The sequence below is a fragment of the Chlorocebus sabaeus genome, chromosome 12 (genome assembly GCF_047675955.1).
Source record: "Chlorocebus sabaeus isolate Y175 chromosome 12, mChlSab1.0.hap1, whole genome shotgun sequence".
NCBI classification, from domain to species: Eukaryota; Metazoa; Chordata; class Mammalia; order Primates; family Cercopithecidae; genus Chlorocebus; species Chlorocebus sabaeus.
In genome coordinates, this window is record NC_132915.1 from 98,980,483 (window position 1) to 99,000,719 (window position 20,237).

Consider the following 20,237-nt stretch of genomic DNA (forward strand, 5'->3'; position numbering starts at 1 on the left):
AATATTCATAAGGGCTGGAAATGTCTTACTCCTTTCGTTTTCTCTGCCATCTGCTTTTGTTTCTTTTCTTTTCATTCTTATGCCACAGCTGCAAATGAAAACAACCATACAATAACTCAAGTTAAATAAAAAAAAAAAAATCAAAATAAAAACAATCTGAGGGATAAAAAGAGAAGATGAATTATAAAGTTCTCCCCTGAGCTCTCAAGGCAGCCGAAGTAAGAATAATGTTTAATGTGAGTTAAACCTTCCAGAAACTGAAATCTATGTCCCAGGTTTATAATAATGGTGAAAAAAGCAATCATCATTTACTAATGGCCCCTAGGTGCCACTTGACTAATAACTCTAATTGCTATAGCCACTTTTCAAAGTAGGTAAGTTATACCCATTTTACAGAAAAAGACATTGCAGATCAGAGAGGTAAAACAGATTTTTAATGGTTACATAGTTAGTAAGAGATAAGACTAACATTTGAATCCAGGTCTGCCTGAATCCAAAACCTAGGCACTTTCCACACTATTGTCCACTCCAAAAATAGGAAGGGACACACAAAAAAATAATTCGAGGAATATCTAAGGCAGCCCATTTGGACTAAACTGATTTTTTTCAGATAATTAAAATCTGTGATTATAGCTCTAATTAAAGTTAACTCAGATGATTGTTTGTTGTATTTGTGAATGTGCAATTAGTTCTCCACATAATTATAGGGTTTTCAGTATCCTACTTTTCATTTATTAACTGCATGCAAACTAGAGTTTTGCTGTCATGGCCTCTGGTCTACTAAAGGCTGCAATACAGCTTTTGGGGTTTCTGGACTCAATGACTGTGACCTGTGATACCAACAGCAGGGTCTGGGCTCAGCCCCATTTAACATGTTTTTGTCCAGAAGTCAATGAAGACTTCATCTTCAGGCGCCATGTAAAAAGCTCTTATGGCCTACACTGTTGTCCTGAAAACTCCTAGCAGCATGTACCTGAAGAAAAACTGGCAGCAGTGGTCCTCATGTGTTAATTACACTTGTGAAGTCTATTATGCATAGAAAGGGCACCTGCTGGCAGTGAAAATGACTAGAATCCGCCCTTCCTGTGCAGTGAGTAAATTGAGAGTTCATTTCTACAGGAGATAATAGTTTTCAGATTCCACTTTGTGTATCCCCTGCATGGGGACATACTTAACATTTAAATCATCTGCAGAGGAGCAAACCTCCTTCAAATTTACATGTTTCAGGCTCCTAGCACTTTACTTAAAATGCTAGTTATCCCTGCTGGCTCTTACCACCAAGGATTAAACTCAATGGTGGTGAAAGTTACTAGGCATAAGAGAATGAAGTTATTAGCATTGACTCAAATTTCATGACATTTATAGTCTCTGACCAAAGCAGTGGTAGTGGTTGAAGGTGGTCAAATCAACCCTTCATTATGGGGGATGTGTTTTTTCTCTTGGAGTCTTTCATTTCATCATTCTTACACCTTACAGTTAACAAACAGACACCAATCCCCCACCAGCCTGTAATCATCCTCTGGTCATATGTCAAAAAGTTCTTTCACAGAAACAAGGGACCAGGAGAAAGACTGCTATTACAGAAACGGAAACTTCCAAGATGGTGCCTCCTCTCAAAACCCACTCAGGCACCAGTAAATACAAATGTCATCTTTAATTTTCTGTAGTGGAAATTTAGGATGACAAGGACTTAGCAGCCTTCCTTGCCAAGTCTTCTCTTCCAAGTTAGACCTGCCAACATCATTGCCCTTGGTCAGGCTGGTAACAGTTTTTCAGAGTGCTAGAGTTAGAGAAGGTTGAAAAATGATCTTGGATCAGCTTTCATGAGAAAATAAAACATCTAATGCATCTCCAAGAAAACATGAAGGGAGAAATGAATGGCAGCTGGAAAGGACAATTGGCTAGAATAAACACTCATTTGTGAAAATAAAGCTTTTAATTATAAAAACCATACTTTTTCATTGTAGAAATATTCGAAAATATGGAAAATAAAAAGCATGCAGAAATCCTCTCCTGCCTCCCCATAATGGGTCTCTGTTAAACATTTTGGTGTATTTCTTTCCAGATTTCTGCCTCTCTATAAGTATACATATATATATCCGATTTTTTGTGTATTATGTGTCCATATAATTCTCTTAATAAAAATTTGATCATAGAGTATAATACATAATGTCTATATCAGGGAAAGTTACTAAAGCTCTTGGGGCCTTGGCTTACTAATCATCTGTGAAATGGGGCTAATAGTATATCTGCCGTGCAGGGTTGTTGGCAGAATTCAATGCCATCACAGATGTAAAGGAGATAGCCCAGTGTTCAACAATGGCAGCTATCTTCATCACTGATGTTACTGACAGAGCATTTTCCCCTCCACAGTTCCAGGAATGTAAACTGCCTGTTTTAAACTAGCTAACAATTTAGCAACCAAAACTTTTCAAATAATAGAAAGCTAAAGTTAGGTCACACACAGTAGCTCATGCCTGTAATCCCAGTACTTTGGGAGGCTGAGGCAGGCAGATCACCTGAAGTCAGGAGTTAGAGACCAGCCTGGCCAACATGGTGAAACCCTGTGTCTACAAAAAATACAAAAATTAGCCAGGCGTGGTGGTACACACCTGTGATTCCAGCTACTAGGGAGGCTGAGGAAGGAGAATCGCTTGAACCTGGGGAGCTGAGGTTGCAGTGAGCCGAGATTGCGCCACTGCATTCCAGCCTGGGCAACAAAGCAAGACCTTGTCTCAAAAAATAAAATAAAATAAAATAAATATTAAAAAATAAAATTGTACTACTACTTGGCAGACAAACTATATTGATCCTCCCAGCTCTACCAATCCCTGGGTATTCCTCCCTGAAGCACAGCATGAAAACCCACTGGTGAATCTCTTCCAGGGGGAACCGTGAGACAGGGTCTCACTCTGTCACCCAGACCGGAGGGCAGTGGCTCGATTGCGGCTCATGTAGCCTCTACCTCCTGGGATCAAGCGATCCTCCCACCTCAACCACCTGCGTAGCTGGGACTACAGTTGTGTGCCACTATGGCTAGCTATTTTTTTTTTTTTTTAATTTTCTGTGTAGATGGGAATCTCATGATTTGCCCAGGCTAGTCTCAAACTCCTAGGCTCAAGTGATCCTCCTGCCTTGGCCTCCCAAAGTGCTGAGATTACAGGCATAAGCTACTGCATTCGACCTGAGGCTACCTTTTAGAGTACACATCTAGCCTATGATGTGTATTGTGGTGGGGGCAGGGTTGGGGGTGTCTCTCCCTGTGGAAGACCCTGAGACATGTCTGTGGGGAAGGGACCTATGTCTATGAAGGCAAGTGTGTCTGCGTCGGGGTCTATTCCTGTGAGCGTACTGTGTGTCTGGGGGGAGAGGGGATGGCAGCAGGTTCAACATGCTAAGGGGGCTGGATGTCACTCCAGGACTCTGTGTCAGGGCATGTGTGTCTCCTTTCTACCTTCTGCTTTTTCTTGCTCCCTCTCTCCCTTCCACCTTCCTCGGGTGTGTGTTTTTTTCCTTCTCCTCCCCTCTAGTTCCCCTCGTCTCCTTCCTCCTCTCTGAGCGTCAGTGTCTGCCTCTGCCCAGTCCCTCAAGCTTTCATTTGAACAACAAACACTACCGGATAGTAAACAGGGTCCGTTTGGTCCTTTCCTTGAAGATATATGGCAGTGAGAAGAAACCAAGAGCATTGGCTCAGAAGCTCAAGCACAGGGAGTTGAAGGAAAGGTCAAATCTGAGGAATGGGGCACCTAAGCACATGTGCAGGAGAGGAGAGAGGCAGCAGAAAGGGGTGTTTAATGGTACCCAAGAGAATAGAGATCTAGATGGGTCCCAGAGAATCCTCAGGAGACAGCACCCAGGCCCAGGTGAAGTCAATGGCTTTGGACAGACTGCTCTTCCTCCCTCAGGAATGGTAGGAGAGAAGAAGCAAGCAGGCAGCAAGTAACCAGCCTTGGATGAGAAGGAGGGCAGCTGTGGGAGCACAGACCCTATGTCCCCCTCTTCTCACCAGACGTAACAATGCATTCCCATCCCTGAGTCTGCTGCATGGTGGGGAGAGTGAGGGCTCAGGGGTGACTGCAGAGGAGGAGGGCAAGCTGAGGTTAGGCAGCACCACTCTCTAGCAGGTCCTCTCTGCAAAGGCTCTCAGACTTTCACCAGCAGTATCTTCCAGACAAGGAGTAGATAAGAAAATGGTAGGGGTGCCCAGGGTCAGTGGCAAGGCCAGGGAAGCAAGAGCCTGCAAGGAACTGGTGAAAAACCCAGGAGCAGTTCTGGCCTATGTGCCTGTGTCTTCGACACCCAATTGTTTGAGTCCCTTCTGCTGGAAACTGACTCTCATTCCTGTCTTCCAGCACTTAGTGCAGTGCCTGAGACATGGCCAGCATCGGGAAACATCTGCTCTACCGAAAAACCTCATGACACCAGGCACAGTGGCTCATGCCTGTAATCGCAGCACTCTGGGAGGCTGAGACGGGTGAATCACAAGGTCAGGAGATCAAGACCATGCTGGCTAACACAGGGAAATCCTGTCTCTACTAAAATTACAAAAAATTAGCCGGGAGTGGTCACACACGCCTGTAATCCCAGGTACTCGGGAGGCTGAGGCAGGAGAATCGCTTGCACCTGGGAGGTGGAGGTTGCAGTGAGCCAAGATTGCGCCACTGCACTCCAACATGGGTGACAGAGCGACACTCTGTCTCAAAAAAAAAAAAAAAAAAAAAAAGAAAGAAAGAAAAAGCTCACGAAGACCCAAAGCAAGGAGGCCAGCAGGAAACCAGAGGGGGCTGAGTGAGCTTCAGACAGTTAATGACACAGGTGTCACCCTGCTGGGTGGCTGACATCGCTTTTCAGTCTATAAAGTGCATTAGCACATACGTTATTTTATTTCGTCCTACAAACAGTTTAAAGAACAAGTTGCAGTATTTTCAGCCCTCAACAGAGAAGAGATTCAGAGAAGCAAAGGTGCTTGCTCTAAGCTACACAGCCAGGCAGTAATGGAGCGGAGACAGGGACTCAGGCGTCCTCCTCTTAGCCCCGTCCTATTCTTGTTTGTGCTACTCCATGGCATCTCTGAGGGAGTAATCTCACTATCAATGACAAAACAGTGCAAATGCGATCTCAGTGGGAATAAGAGGAGGCCAGTAGTGTGGATTCTGAAGCCACTGAAGACAGCAGAGAATAAGATGGGAAGGGGCTGTGGACATCTCAACCAAGATCCCAGAGACAAGCAGATGACAGTGACACGACAGGGAGGAAGGTTCCTAGGGGCTGTGCTAGCAGCCAGATGACAGGGCGGAGCTCACACCAGACCATGGCGGCGTCTAACAATCTTCCCTCTGGAGTCCGGGAGCAGAAGGAGCAGCCTCACTAGGGCAGAGTCCAGCATTCCCTAGAGTCTCCAATGGAAGGAGAGAGGCTGGAGACCTGGATACAGGGGAGGGGTCTGGGATGGGCTCCAGGGTTTGAAAACACTCCCTGAGGAACACAGCAAACGCAAACATTTAGTGTCACATGGTGAATCTGTTATAAGGGGTTTACATCCTTATTCTTTCCTATCTGCAAACATTACTTTATTTCCTACCCACTCAAGAAGGGATGAACACAAAAATCTAGACCAGCAGTACCTGGACGTCATCATTAACTGAAAATAGTTTCCAAAATAAAGCAAAGTATGAAGAGACATAGTGAAAAAATGTGGGGTTCAACCACCGATGAATCAAGAAGAAATTCAAAATTAGCCAGGATTCCATATTCCACATGGTAGAAAACATATCGCCCCTTAATCTCACAAGAGGTGGGAGAAAGGCATGAATAAGATGACTACCTTGATAAGAAAGACACATCATAAAGAAAGAATCGGGCCCATTCACTTACTGCTATGCACGAGAGAGGACCACTGATTTTCACATCATGGCCCTGAGTTATGTTCTTGTTATCTCCATGGCTTCTTGGGAAGAGGGTGAGCCCAGCACGTTCCAATCAGGAGTGACTGTGGAATGCCTTTAAGCTCCTTGGACAATCTGGCTACCTGAGTGAACCTTTCCAGTGAGATGACGGCAAAATGGGCTGGAGATCCCAGCAAAAGTATGACTGACCTGGACTCAATCACTCTGAACCAGTGGTCAGTGTCCTATGTCATCTGTCCTTAAGCAACAGGGCTATGACCCTCAAATGGGTTCCCTTCTCCTGGCATGCAGGAGGCATGCAGTTAGTGCCTTTCCCTCTCTGTGTACCATGCCCCCTTATGGACTTCTGTTGACTTGAACTGTTTGGAGACAATGTCTTTAACTGCATTACACTAGAGAAAGAAATTATTCATGAGGAAAAGGGAACCAAATTGGTCACAAAGACAGTCTGTTTTGGTAATCTATTGAAGACAGATAGTGAGGACAATGATATGTCTGTGGGAACATTTTCTGAGCACCCACCATGAGCCAGCTTTTCTACATGGGGTCCTTTCATATGTTATCTCGTTTCATCTTTATGATTATGTATTGAACAACTTCCTTTTACAGATGAGTAAAGAAAGTCTTAAAGCCAAGTGACTTGCCCAAGATGGCAGGGCTGTCACCAAAACCTTTGTTTCTTCCTTCTACTAAAGTCTGTTTCACTGAACGGTGAAATTCTCCTCAAAGAACTTCAGACAGTTTAGTGCCGTCTGGCTTGTGCTCCCAAACCACAGTGAGCACGAGTCTTAAGGAATGTGCCAGGGCATGGCTGAAACTTGAAGGCCTTGGAGATCTCAATTGTTTCTGTCCCCAGTTTACAATTTGTTTTAGGAAAAAACAAACAAACAAACAAACAAACACGCAACCTCTTGGTGCACTGTTTCCCCCAAACTGAGAAATGGGAAAAATGACTACCCACTCTCTTGTACTCTGTCATGACATATAAGAAAACTGGAAATGAAAGGGCCATGCAATCAGGTGGTCTTAAATCCATGCCACTTTGAAGTTAGTATTTTTATTATTATTATTATTTTTGAGACAGAGTCTCACTCTGTTGCCCAGGATGGAGTGCAGTGGCACAATTAGAGCTCACTATAGCCTCGACCTCTCGGGCTCAAATGATCCTCCCAACTCAGCCTCCTTAGTAGCTGGGACTACAGGTATGTGCCACAATGCCTGACTTTTTTTTTTTTTTTTTTGTACAGATGGATTCTCACTACTTTGTCCAGGCTGGATAAAGTTAGTATTTTTAATGTAGAGCCACCAACTGCATTAACAGGTGACACACCTAACATGCCCAGTCAGTTCAGGGCAAAGGAGAAGCAGAGGACAGGGCCAGCCACCTTACCAGCAGTAGTCCAGCAGATGTGGCGGCAGCACGGGGATGTACACGTGCTGCCAGTACATGGGGTAGAGCATCGCCGCAGACCCGTGGATGCAGGCAGTCAGCTGGAACAGAGCAAAGCAGAGATCAATGAACAAATCCAAGGGAGGAGACACTGCCATTTGATTTCAGCAATACAATTCTATAATTCTTCAACATGTTTACATGGTAAGTTGAAAAGCCTGGAGAAATCATTCTAAGTTAATTCAATCACCCTAATTCAAATTTAGTAAGGGCTTTCTTTTCAAAAAATCTTTTTTTCTGATTATAAAGCTAATATAAGAAATAGAAAATTTTAAAAATGGAGACAGGGATTAAAATAAATGCCACCACCATTGGAAGATTTAACATTGTAGGTTCTTACACACACAAGCACATATATTCCTATTTATAGTCTATATATACAGTATTCTATAAATACTATAAATACAGTATTCTTTTGTGTTTCTTAAAAGTGAACATTATTTGATGCCATTTTCCTTTAAATATTCTTAGAAAGAGGTATCTCTTAATGATGCTTTAAAGGCACAAATCCAGAATATTCTTTAAATATTCTTAGAAAAAATACCTTTTAACGATACTTGATGAATTTCCCATGCTATTAATATATTTAACTACTCTACTACCATTAAGTAATATAATCATACAGGTCAATAATTTATATCTATAGTTCCTAAATGCAGAATTCAGAGACAAAGGTTATAAATATTTCAAGGCACTTAATAAATACATATATCATAAATATGTTAGTATAATGAATAGAGGAAGGATGGAGACTCTCTTTACAATCCCCAGCCCCAGCCATCCACCACAATTCTGGCCTCCCTTCCCCTCACCAGCACTACTCCTTGTAGTCAAGTTAGTAGCTTTAAAATTGTATCTATTTTACTCTTATTTTTATTCTGATCAGGACTAAGGTTGAACATTTTGTCATATGTTTCTTGACTGTACTTATGTAATAGACAAATGGTCTATTCATATTCTTAGCCCACTTTAAAAATGAGTGTTAGTAATTTTTACTGGTTTATAAGCAATCACTGATGATACGCAAGGAATATCCAGCCTTTGTAGTGTTTTGAAAATAATTTATACTTAATTTTCTTTGAATTTCTGGGCAAAGAGAAGGTCTAAATAATTACATAGACAAATATTTTCTTCCATGATGGTTTCTACCGCTTTTATCCCAAGAAAGTCCTCTAAATTTTCCCTTAGCATTTAACTCTTCAGTCCATCTGGAATTACTTTAGGTTTAAGGACTGAGGTGAGAATTTATTTTTTCCACATAGGTAATCAATTGCTATGGCACTGTTTACTGACTAATCCTTCCTCTCCACAGTCTTTTGACTTACCCGTATTTTGTATTTTTTTTTTCTTAAGAGCTAGAGACATCATATAATCAGTATTTTATGCAATTAAAAATTTAGGAAACAAAGATAATATAAAGGGATACAATTGCTACAAAATTCAATATAGTGAAAAGAAAGGGAAAAAAAGCAACCTTTGGAGATACAGCTATGAAGTGACAAAGCCAACAACACATGTTTCTTTCTGTCTTTTTTTCTTTAATGTTTCTTTGGTTTCAGGGAAGCCTGTTCCCATGAGGACTTTGCTTCTTTTGGAAGCTGTTAACTGGCCTTTGCTGACAGAAGGACATTTACGTGGCAAAAGAGTGACGTGCCAAGGCCCAGTTAAAAGCATCCCAGAGGTTAGTGTAACATGAACAGCTTTAAATTGGGTATTCTGCTGATGTTTCCCAGTTGTGAGAACTGTGTGTTAAAGCCAGGGCTGCCACTCCCACCCCCGCCTGCCCTGACTCTTTCCTCCAGACCCCGTTCTTGAAGCCAGGTCCATGCCATGAACCGGATCTCATTCAGCAGGCACCCAAGAACTGTTCCCAGTGACCCCGTCAAGGCTGGCAGGTTTAACCCATCCCTTCACATTCTATTTCCATAGGTACCCATATAAAGGAGGCTGATATATATACACACATATATATATAATATCAAAACATTAATTTTATATATATCATATCATTAGTTTTATATATATATTATATATATTTATATATTTCATATATAAGTATATTCTATATTTTACATATACACACACACACACACACACACACACACACACACACACACACAACTAATCCCTTCAGGGCTTCTTAGAGATAAAAACTCCTTGCTGGTGTTGAGTGAGTGGAGAATGAACCAACTCTGACCTGATTCCACCCTGAAGTCAGCCTGGAGGGTTCCACTGGCCTCGGGTCTCAGCTCTTTCTGCACATCTTTAACTAGCTGCCAGAGAGCTCCTCCTCAAGTGCAGGTTCCGGCCCATCACTTCCTACTCGGAAGTCTTTGGGGGCATGCCTAGCCCCGGATGGCTCCACCAGCCCACAGTCTAGCTTTACAGCAGCCATCTGTAGCCACACTCTGTACTGTCTTCTCCAAGTCTGTCCTCGGAATACATCACTTAGATAGAGTCAGGTACTCCTTTTCCTCCCCTCCCTTTCCACCCATCCCCCAAACTGGCCTGGATTTGTGCCTCTAGCAAACTCCTACCTCAGGTCTCTGTGTAAGTACTTCCTCTTCAAAGTCTTCCCTGGCTCCTTGTGAATAGGCACCGATTATTATTATTATTATTGTTGTTATTATTATTATTATTATTAAGACAGCGTCTCACTCTGTCACCCAGGCTGGAGTGCAGTGGCGCGATTTCAGCTCAAGCTGAAACCGATTGCTCCGCCTCCCGGTTCAAGCAATTCTCCTGCCTCAGCCTTTTGAGTAGCTGCGACTACAGGTGTGTGCCACCACGCCTGGCTAATTTTTGTTTATTTTGTAAAGACAGGGTTTCACCATGTTGGCCAGGCTGGTCTCAAACTCCTGACCTCAAGTGACCCACCCACCTTGGCCTCCCAAAATCTTGGGATTACAGGCATGAGCCACTGCATCCAACCCACAGGCACCCATTATTAACTGGACCATAACTGGCTGCATGTTTGTCTCCTGACTGTAAAGTACAGGAAGATCCTGTCTTCACCTCCATGTTCTCAGTGGCCCAGAATACACAACACACACACATGCACTAGTTAATAGGATGTGTCCTGAATAAAGAAAATATTATTTTTTCTTAGAATATACTCACAATACAAAGACAGTTTAGTAGCTTGGCTTTTATCAGTAGCATACCAACATTCCCGTGAGTCTCACAGAATAAGGTACATGACTCAAAGTCTAAAACAGGCTGGGCGCGGTGGCTCACACCTGTGATGCCAGCTCTTTGGGAGGCTGAGGTGGGCAGATCACTTGAGGCCAGGAGTTCAAGACCAGCCTGGTCAACATGGCGAAACCCCGTCTCTACTAAAAATACAGAAAAATAGCCAGGCATGGTGGCACATGCCTATAGTCCCAGCTACTCGGGAGGCTGAGGCAGGAGAATTGCTTGAACCCAGGAGGTGGGGGTTGCCAGTGAGTTGAGATCGCACCACTACACTCCAGCCTGGGCAACAGAGCGAGACTCTGTCCCCCAAAAAAGACAGACAGAAAAAAATGTCTAAAACAAAAACAGCAAGCTCAGAAACACAAGCATGGCACTTTTGGAAAACCAAGTCATTCATTCATCCATTCGCCCATTCAATCATGTGCCTACTTTCTAACTTCACAACATATAAATAAATAAATAAAAGTACTTCAAAATCTATGAACTCCCATACAAATGAAGGTAACATCATCATATGAATTAATTTGTGATTCTCTTTGAAAAAGTCATTTAATAGAATGAACCTGGTTCCGCCAGAACTTGATTATGTGACTCTTTTTAGGTTAAACTGGTTTGGGTCAAAAGCCTGTTTCAACTGATAAAGTCGCAGAGATCTCATCTTCAGATAATGTTCTTTTCATGTCTTTTTAACCTCAAAAGCAAACCTACCAACCTCAATGCCAAGATTTTAAAATTACTTATCCTTCTTAAAAAAAAAAAAAAAATCAAACTTTTAAGGTGTTTGATCATTTCATTAGTGGGTTTTCTAAGGGCCAAATCTCTGCAATTGGGGTAAAATGCATTACTCATTTGATTAAGAAACAAACAAAACAGGGAATTACATGGCTCTTTTCCAAAATACTAAATGACATAAACTATATGCATCATTACTTAAGGACAGTCAGTTGATTACAAGAAAAGTCTTACTATATATCTATACTCAATCGGAAATAACGCACTCTGTTCTGTAAAGTATTGCTTGCCGCTTATTTTTAAAATAATTCTAAACCCTGTTTCTAAAAATAAAAGTCCTAAAGGCCTATGTTCATTCCTTACAGAATACAAACTTTAAAAGTAATGAAAGTATGTAATTTGGTGTGTAGTCAACAAAGGGGTATTGTGAATATATAATTGAAGTGCAAGTTGAAGAAAATGATCCTATCAAAATCTCACTCAGTGGGAGAATGGAAAGATAGTATGTGTAAAATTTGCCCAAAGTCATTAGTCACAATGAATATTCATCAGAAGCCAATTATCAATCTCATTTAATGACACCCCAAAAGATTTTGCCCTGAAGCAGCTGAATAGTCTAAGACTCCAGACAAAACTAGACAAATTATACAGCCAACAGCCAGTCTAGCCAGGACACAGACTGTAAAGTAAACCACTGGTGGATTTTGGGATGCACTTCAGCAAATTCTGTCCTCAATTAAAGGTGCACAAGGGCACTTATATCTCAGAGCTTTCTATATGGCTCTGTTAGTTTTCTTTGAGGCAAAGGGAGATGAGGAGAAGGCAGTGGGGTAGGACATGAATGGAGAATGATCAATGATGGAGTTGGGCAAATCACAAGGACACCTTTTTTTTTTTTCAGTCATTTCTCAGAGATAAAGCCCAGATTGTCACAGTCTTAGATTCCAATGCCTCTGCAGAATCCTAATAGCAGCTCTGCAACTTAACATGAAATAAAAATAAGAATGCCCCCTCAAAAGACAAAACCACAATATGTGTAGGTACCAGGTTGGGGTTTAGACCCTTGCAAAGTATTGTTTCAAAGGAAAGTGTGTGTGTGTGTGTGTGTGTGTGTGTGTGTGTTGATACACAAATACACTCATCACCACATTTCACAGATAAGGAAACAGTTTCAGAGGTGAAATAACTTCCCCAAGGCCACATCAACAGTAAGTGACAGAACTGGGACTCACATCCAGGTCTTTCAGAATATAACGGCCACTGTGTTTCCACAATGCATAATAAATTCAAAAAGTATTCACATGCATAACCTGTGCCATCCACGGTGCAGAGGACTCTGAAATAGATGAGGTATTGTCCCTGTTGACATTGTTAAATGACACAGATATGTATTTGCCTTGCTGCTAGATGTCCAAATGTCTGGGACAAAATACCAATGACAGAAAATAATCATTTTTAAAACAAACACAGATCTGATCATTTCCTGGGGATGAGTTACATTTAACTAAGGTGTTGTAGTGTCTTTAATCCACAGGAAATTCTAGACAATGAAGTAATTATTATTACTCAAAGAGAAAGGTTTACATTCCATTTTGAGTACATATATCTGACAGGCTGGCTTGAAAGTGTTGGAAAGTCTTGCTTTTTGTCATGTTCCCTTTCAAATACTTGCTTGGAGTCTTCTTCTAACTTTTTGACCTGGGCAAGCCACTTCCTTTCCTAGGTCTCAATTTGTCCTGTATGTAAAACAAGAGACTAGGCTACAAGATTTCTGTATTCCTTTCCAGCTTTGACAACTCACAATTCTAGAGGAATTGCTATCCTCTGATGTGAAGAAGGCTCCTTCTCTGTCCCCAGCTTACCTTCTTCAGCTGCACTAAGCCAAAGCAAATCAGGGTCTGTCTTTAAGCTGGTCTTGCTTTCTCATCTCTGCAGCTCCAGGGCCCAGCTGGAATTCATGAGCTATGTAGGAACCACTACCTTTCAGTCACCCCACCTCCATCACCGGACCAGGGCACAGCCCTCTTCCTTACTTGGCCCCCAGTACTCTGAATAACTCAGAGGTAGATGACCTTAGGCGACCAGGAACACAAGGGCTATGGATATGAGCTCGTCAAGGACCAAGACCACATCGGACTCCATCTTTTTTTTTTTTTCTTTTTTTTGAGATGGAGTCTTGCTCTGTCACCCAGACTGGAGTGCAGTGGTGCGACCTCGGCTCACAGCAACATCCGCCTCCCAGGTTCCAGCGATTCTCCTGCCTCAGCCTCCTGAGTAGCTGAGATTACAGGCATCCACTACCACACCCAATTAATGTTTGTGTTTTTAGCAGAGACGGAGTTTCGCCAAATTGGTCAGGCTGATCTCGAACTCCTGACCTCAGGTGATCCGCCCTCCTTGGTCTCCCAAATATTCCTCTTCTTACCATTTACTATGCTCGACACAGAGTTGGTGCTGAGTAAATGTTTGGGGGAATGGAGAATGCCTCCAGATTCATACCATGAGGAAGAATAGGCAAGATTACCAGACAGCTTTTTTTTTTTTTTTTTTTTTAAGACAGAGTTTCACTCTTGTTGCCCAGGCTGGAGTGCAATGGTATAATCTCGGTTCACTACAACCTCTGCCTCCCAGGTTCAAGTGATTCTCCTGCCTCAGCCTCCCGAGTAGCTGGGATTACAGGTATGCACCAACATGCCCGGCTAATTTTTTGTATTTTTAGTAAAGACGGGGTTTCTCCACGTCAGGCTGCTCTCAAACTCCTGACCTCATGTGATCCACCCGCCTCCCAAAGTGCTGGGATTATAGACATTTAACAAATTGCAATTGCCTAATAGATCACAACTAGAGGCTGTACATTTTTGAAGAAGTATTAAGATTCCAAGCTCTAAAAGCTGGCAGAGGAAGACAATCAGATGGTCACAGTCATTCTTTCCATCCTAGAATTCAAAAGGTTAAATAATCAAACCAACACCTGCTTCACAGGGTTAGAGGCATTTGGATTTCCCCTCTGAACCTAAACAAAGAGAAATGAATAAAATGATAAATATAGAAAGGATACCAGATTACTGACTTTAAAGGGAGGTCATTCTTAAGTTTGTTCATTTTGACCATGGATCATCTTATTTAGAGCAGTTGTAAAAAATGCTGTGTGTCTTGGGAAGTTGTTCCCTTTCTCAGTTTAAGAACTTGATTCTTTTATTTAATTATAAACCATCTTTGTAGGTATCATGGTGTCATGATTCAAACACTGCTGTGGTTTTTGTTTGTTTTGATTACGATTTATTCTCAAATGACAAATCCTCTCTAAAATCATCAAAACGTTTTAAGCAAAATCTGCAGGGACTCTGTGAAGTTAACCTATTTCAACCTTTCCATGGGTATGAGAAAAACCTTTAATTATAAAGGGTTCAGCTATGTTCAAATTGTAGTTACTGTATTTAGTGGGGGAGGAATAGGCTTTCAAGAAACTATCAAAGATACTCTGGCAGAAAGGCAGCTTAGAACATCTCAGAAATCAAAGAACCTTCAGCTAGTCTAGACAGATGCCGGACATGTGAGTAGAAGGAAAGAGCAAACAGTGTCTCGCTTTTCTTAGCAGCTGAAATGCAGGGCTTCTTTTTAGGGGGTAATGGGAACAATCGTTCTTCCAGTAGTTTTATTTTCAATTTGGTGGAACTCATCTTACTTTTTCCTTCTCCATTATTTTTTGGGAAAGGGAAGGAATAAAAACACACACACACACACACACACACAAACAACAACAAAAAACACCCAACAAGGAGTGAAGGAAAGCATCTTCCCCCAACAGCAATATCACCTAGTCAGGAGAAAGCTTACACAGGCAATCAACCGCCTGCTTAATCACTTCTCTCCATTTTTTTTTTTAAAGCTATCTACTAGAGTAATTAGAGTAAGTTATTAACCGGGGCAACGAGCTTTCATGCCAAGATTTGACACTTTACAACATCAAAGCAACTAAAACTGCCAGAGAAAAGCTTTAGCTACCAAAGCAGAGGCAGAAAACTATGGTGTGGTAAACTACACTGTAAATAAGCCCACGGCACCGTGAGTGAGGAAAGAGCTTTCTTTTCATCTTTAAGATGAAAAAGAAAAAGGCAAGGTTACATGAGGGACTGATAACAATTTATTCAATATAGGGACAGTCAACGTGCCGCCATTCTTCCATGCCATATCTGTGACAGACATTACTAACCGATCACAGAGTCGGGGTGTGGTCCAGAATCCTTCCTCATATGCACTTTTTTTGGTTATGTAGAATCTCGTTCTGCCACCCAGGCTGGCGTTGCAGTGGTGCAATCACGGCTCACTGCAACCTTTGCCTCCTGGGTTCAAGTGATTCTCCTGCCTCAGCCTCCTGAGTAGCTGGGCACAATGCCACCACACCCAGCTAGTTTTTGTAGTTTTAGTAGATATGGAGATTCACCATGTTGGCCAAGCTGGTCTCGATCTCCTGACCTCAAGTGATCTGCCCACCTCGGCCTCCCACAGTGCTGAGACTACAGGTGTGAGCTACCATGCCCAGCCTCACATGCACCTTTGATCAATGGATCAAAGTGGGCACTCAAGAAGAAATTGATTTGACGCCTCAAATCTAGTATAAGTGGGTATTTCTATTTCTTTGACAATATAAATCATAATTTATGTTTAGCTAATGGATCTATACCATTGCTTTAATAAGGAATCATACTTTTAAAAAGAAAGCATAACTGAATATGGAATCATGAGTACCTATCTGTCAGGCATCCACACATAAAGAAACTAAGGAACCTTCAGGTGGTGAGTTACTAAATTTGCATAAGTAGTAAAAAAAGAAAAAGAAAAGGGACTGTTCCCTGTTGTTTTCTTTGGCAAATCTAACCTTAGAAAGTGACTGTAGGCTGCAGGTGGTAGCTCACGCCTGTAATCCTAGCACTTTGGGAGGCCAAGGCAGGTGGATCACTTGAGGTCAGGAGTTTGAGACCAGCCTGGCCAACAGAGTGACACCTTTTCTCTACCAAAAAATAAAAAAATTAGCTGGGTGTGGTGATGCGCACCTGTAGTCCCAGCTAGCTGGGAGGCTGAGGCATGAGTATCACTTGAACCCGAGAGATGGATGTTGCAGTCAGTGGAGATCACGCCACTGTATTCCAGCCTGGGCAACAGAGTGAGACTCTGTCCCAAAGAAAAAAAAAAAAAAAACTCAGAAGAAAGATTCAAGCCATAAAACAGCCACCATCAGCTGGGCGTGGTGGCTCACGCCTACAGTCCCCAGCACTTTGGAAGGCTGAAGCGGGCAGATCACCTGAGGTAGGGAGTTTGAGACCAGCCTGACCAACATGGAGATACCCCGTCTCTACTAAAAATACAAAATCAGCTGGGCGTGGTGGCACATGCCTGTAATCCCAGCTACTCAGGAGGCTGAGGCAGGAGAATCACTTGAACCCGGGAGGTAGAGGTTGTGGTGAGCCAAGATCGCTCCACTGCACTCCACCCTGGGTGACAAGAATGAAACTCCATCTCAAAAAAACAAAACAAAACAACAACAAAAAACAGGCCACCATCATGACCACTGAATTCACATTACTATCTGCCAGTCACTGAGAACAGTGCTTCACATATATCTAACTCATTTAATTTTCATAACAGCCCTATAAGGTAGGTAGCATTATTGTCCCTATTTTATAGATGAGGAAACTAAGGCTCCTGGGTGTTGAGGAACTTGTGTAAGGTCACAGCTATCGGCAGAACTAGGATGTGAACCTAGGGTTGTTGAGCTCTGGATTCTGTGCTCTTAGCTCCCATGAAACTGCTTCTGTGTTCTGATCTATATTAATCCGACAATTACTGAGTATCCACTATGTGCACATGCCATGCCCTCAAGCAATTTAAAATAGAGAGAGAAAGATCAAAATGCAAACAATCAACTTCCACACAAAAGCATTATGAAAGAGGTGCTATAATAGAGGTTCAAGTGTGTTAGCATATAAAGAAAGAATCATTAATTCTGCCTGGGGCAAGAATCAGGCCTGCTTCACAGAGACAGAGACATCAGAGCCCTGAAGGTTGAAGACAAGAAGCTGCTAGTCCTCTTCCCTGCTAGAGGCCAGTCAGGGGGAAAGGGTGGGTCAAGCAAACACAGCAGCTTCTCAGGCCACTCAAGCTCTGTGAGGACTTGAATGAGAAATGACAATTTATTCAACGACTAAATGACTAGTGAGAAGTGGTCTGGATGCAAAACTTCATGGGAGTTGCTGTGACTATTCTGTTTTGCTTGGATTCACTCCCTATCCGCTATCACAGTGATCCTAACATTCAGAACTCTCCCAGGATCTTTATCGCTCTCCTTGTTTCTGAAAGTCAAATCGGGGTTTATGGCCTGCAAGGATGAGATTCAGCCTCAAATAACATTTACAGAGTGAACAGTGCACCCAGTGCTGGGCTCTGTGCTTTCACGTCTGGATGGTCACTGGATCTTTTTAACCACCTTGAGGTAGGTGTGAATACTATCCCCATTTTCACAGAAGAAGACAGAGGAACTCAGAGAGGTCAAGTAACTTGCCCAAGGCCATATGGCTAGAAAGTGGCATAGGCAGGATTAAGTACAAGGCAGAGGCAGAAGTGGAACAAAGCCATCCTGACTTGCAGTCTGATACTCGCTCCTCCACTCCTGCTGTCTTTTTTCTTGGGAAAAGATACCTCCAGCAGGGCTGTCTGACACATCTAGCTGGTAGACTCTGAAGCTATCAAGATAGCAGAAAAGAACAAATGTGAACGTGCTCCGTGTCTGCACTGACCCATGATTGCATGGTCTAACCTCATAACATACTACCTTGGTTCACCAAAGTGACCACACTTTCAGTCTGCAGAAACAACACGAGAAATTATGAGTCCTTGCTCCCAGTATCATAAGCACCCAGTAGGTGCTCAAATTTCTTTTATGACTGTCATGTCTGCCAAAGTGGGTGCCATTTAGGGCTTTTTAAGTAGACTATGATGCCAAAGACTTAAATATTATCCATTAAAATTTTGATTCATAAGAGTCACACAAGAAGCTATCAGTCCTACAATCTAAGAAAGATACAATTTATTTCACGACTTGATCGCATTACTAAAACAATAAAATTTTCTGCCATGGCAGAAATGGGATGAATTTAATGAAATGGCAAAAAAAAAAAAAAAAAAAAAAAGAAAGAAAAAGAAACATCACCTGTTTACACACACGCACCCCAAATTACACTGGCGGACTGCATTGGTATTCCGTAAAATTACTGAGAGCCTGAACAGATTATACTTAGCTATGGCCCTTTTCTAGACTAGCCAAGGCCCCAATCAAAGCTCTCCCAAAGAGAATATGGAAACAAAGAGCTTTTTAAGTGCCAGTCGGTATGCATAAACATCTTCTAAATGAACTTGATCAGTCTCTATTATGTCATGTCCACATGAAAATGAGTCTAACGATGCAAAATAACAGCCACCAAAGAATAAATATTGTTTTTGTCTTACAGAACTGTCTATTCACTGGTTCCAAATCAGGCTGTGTATCAATCATCCAGGGAACCTTAAAAAATACACATTCCATGGTTCCATACGAGATTTTGTGAACCAGAATGTCTAGAGATGGTGCCCAAGAACCTGCCTTTTAACAAGTTTTCTGGGTGGTTCTAACATAATGCTAATCTGTGGATCAGAACTGGGGAATCACTGACAATCTGAATCCTGTGCCTCATCCAGAGCAGGTGCTTGATGTTTGTTGAAGCAATGGGAGAAGAGGCAGGAGAGGAAGGTAGGAGCTAGCAGAGAGACCATGGCTGGTTGAAGTCACATCAAAGTGTCACAAATTAACCTGTTGAAATTCTATATTACATTACAGAGTCTCTATGCTATCTCAAGGTTCTTCATTCCAATTAGAGTTTAACATGAATAAGAGAAAACCAATTCACACATAATTAAATGAAGAATACAGTTCAACAAGCAATTAATTATCTATACATTTTAAAGTCAGAGAATGCCCGCATAAGTAAAACCCACCAATCTCTCCTATTTTCTGTCCATGGAAGTTCCCTTAAGTTTTTAATATTCTCTGGACCACAAAAAAAATTGTATATAATGGAGATTAGAGAGGCTGTGTTACTTGGAAGTTTGGCTGCAAAGCCTCTATTCCATGCCACTTCATTATAATTTCTTAAGGATTTCCCTCTTCACCAAAAGGATTAGTTTTCGTCTCACTTCTTTGAATACTCTTCTCAGGTGGTTAGTGTGAACCAGGTTACTCTCTCTCTTTTTTAAATATAGAAGATAAACAAAATGTTCAATTTATTTTATTTTTTAAATAGAACACTAAATTTAGTCTTAGAATTCTCTGTTTGGTAAGTTTCCAGTTACAAGGTCTTGGCTTCCCTTGAGCACAGTTTGAAACAAAATAATGCAGTTTGTTCCTACGGCTGGAACATGCAGAGTGGAGTGTGCAGGCAAAGAGGCCTTGGCTCTGCTCCAGGATTTCAAACCTCCTTCAACTGCCACTCTCATCTCTGCTTCAAGGGCGGCAGATAAGCAAACAGGATTAGTGTTTTCTAGTCCAGAAGAGCTAGGAAAGTTTTGCACACATCATTCAGGTGCCCAGCTCATCAAACAGGCTGGCATCGACATGACAAGGTGGCGTTCATCAGGAAAGTAGCAAAAATGAAGCCAAATATGAAAAGCTGCCCAGTCCACAAACTGGCCCTTTCTTAGGGCTCAAGACCAGATGGTGCTCAGACAATGGATGCTGTCAGTGGGAGTGGTGGGACAGGACTGGGGCAAGGCTGGAAAAGTCTCCATGTACATCTCCTAAGGGCCAGACTGTGTGCTGGTGGGGAGATGGAAGTTTCACCCACCACTCCTCAGGTCACAGGGTACCCAGTCCTGCCCAGCTCCCACATGCCCGGGGACTAATTTTTGTTGACGCAATTAGGAAG

The 20,237-nt window shown here is 42.2% G+C and overlaps 1 protein-coding gene across 12 annotated transcripts in view; it reads right to left on the bottom strand.

Moving 5' to 3' along the window:
• DENND1A (DENN domain containing 1A) overlaps window positions 1-20,237 on the bottom strand; it is a 543,199-nt gene that overhangs the window by 239,378 nt on the left and 283,584 nt on the right. For all 12 annotated transcript variants that reach the window (XM_073021910.1, XM_008006322.3, XM_008006314.3 and 9 more), the window contains one exon: window positions 7,297-7,397. In XM_073021910.1, coding sequence (XP_072878011.1) covers window positions 7,297-7,397 — 101 coding nt within the window. The remainder of the gene's footprint in view (window positions 1-7,296; window positions 7,398-20,237) is intronic.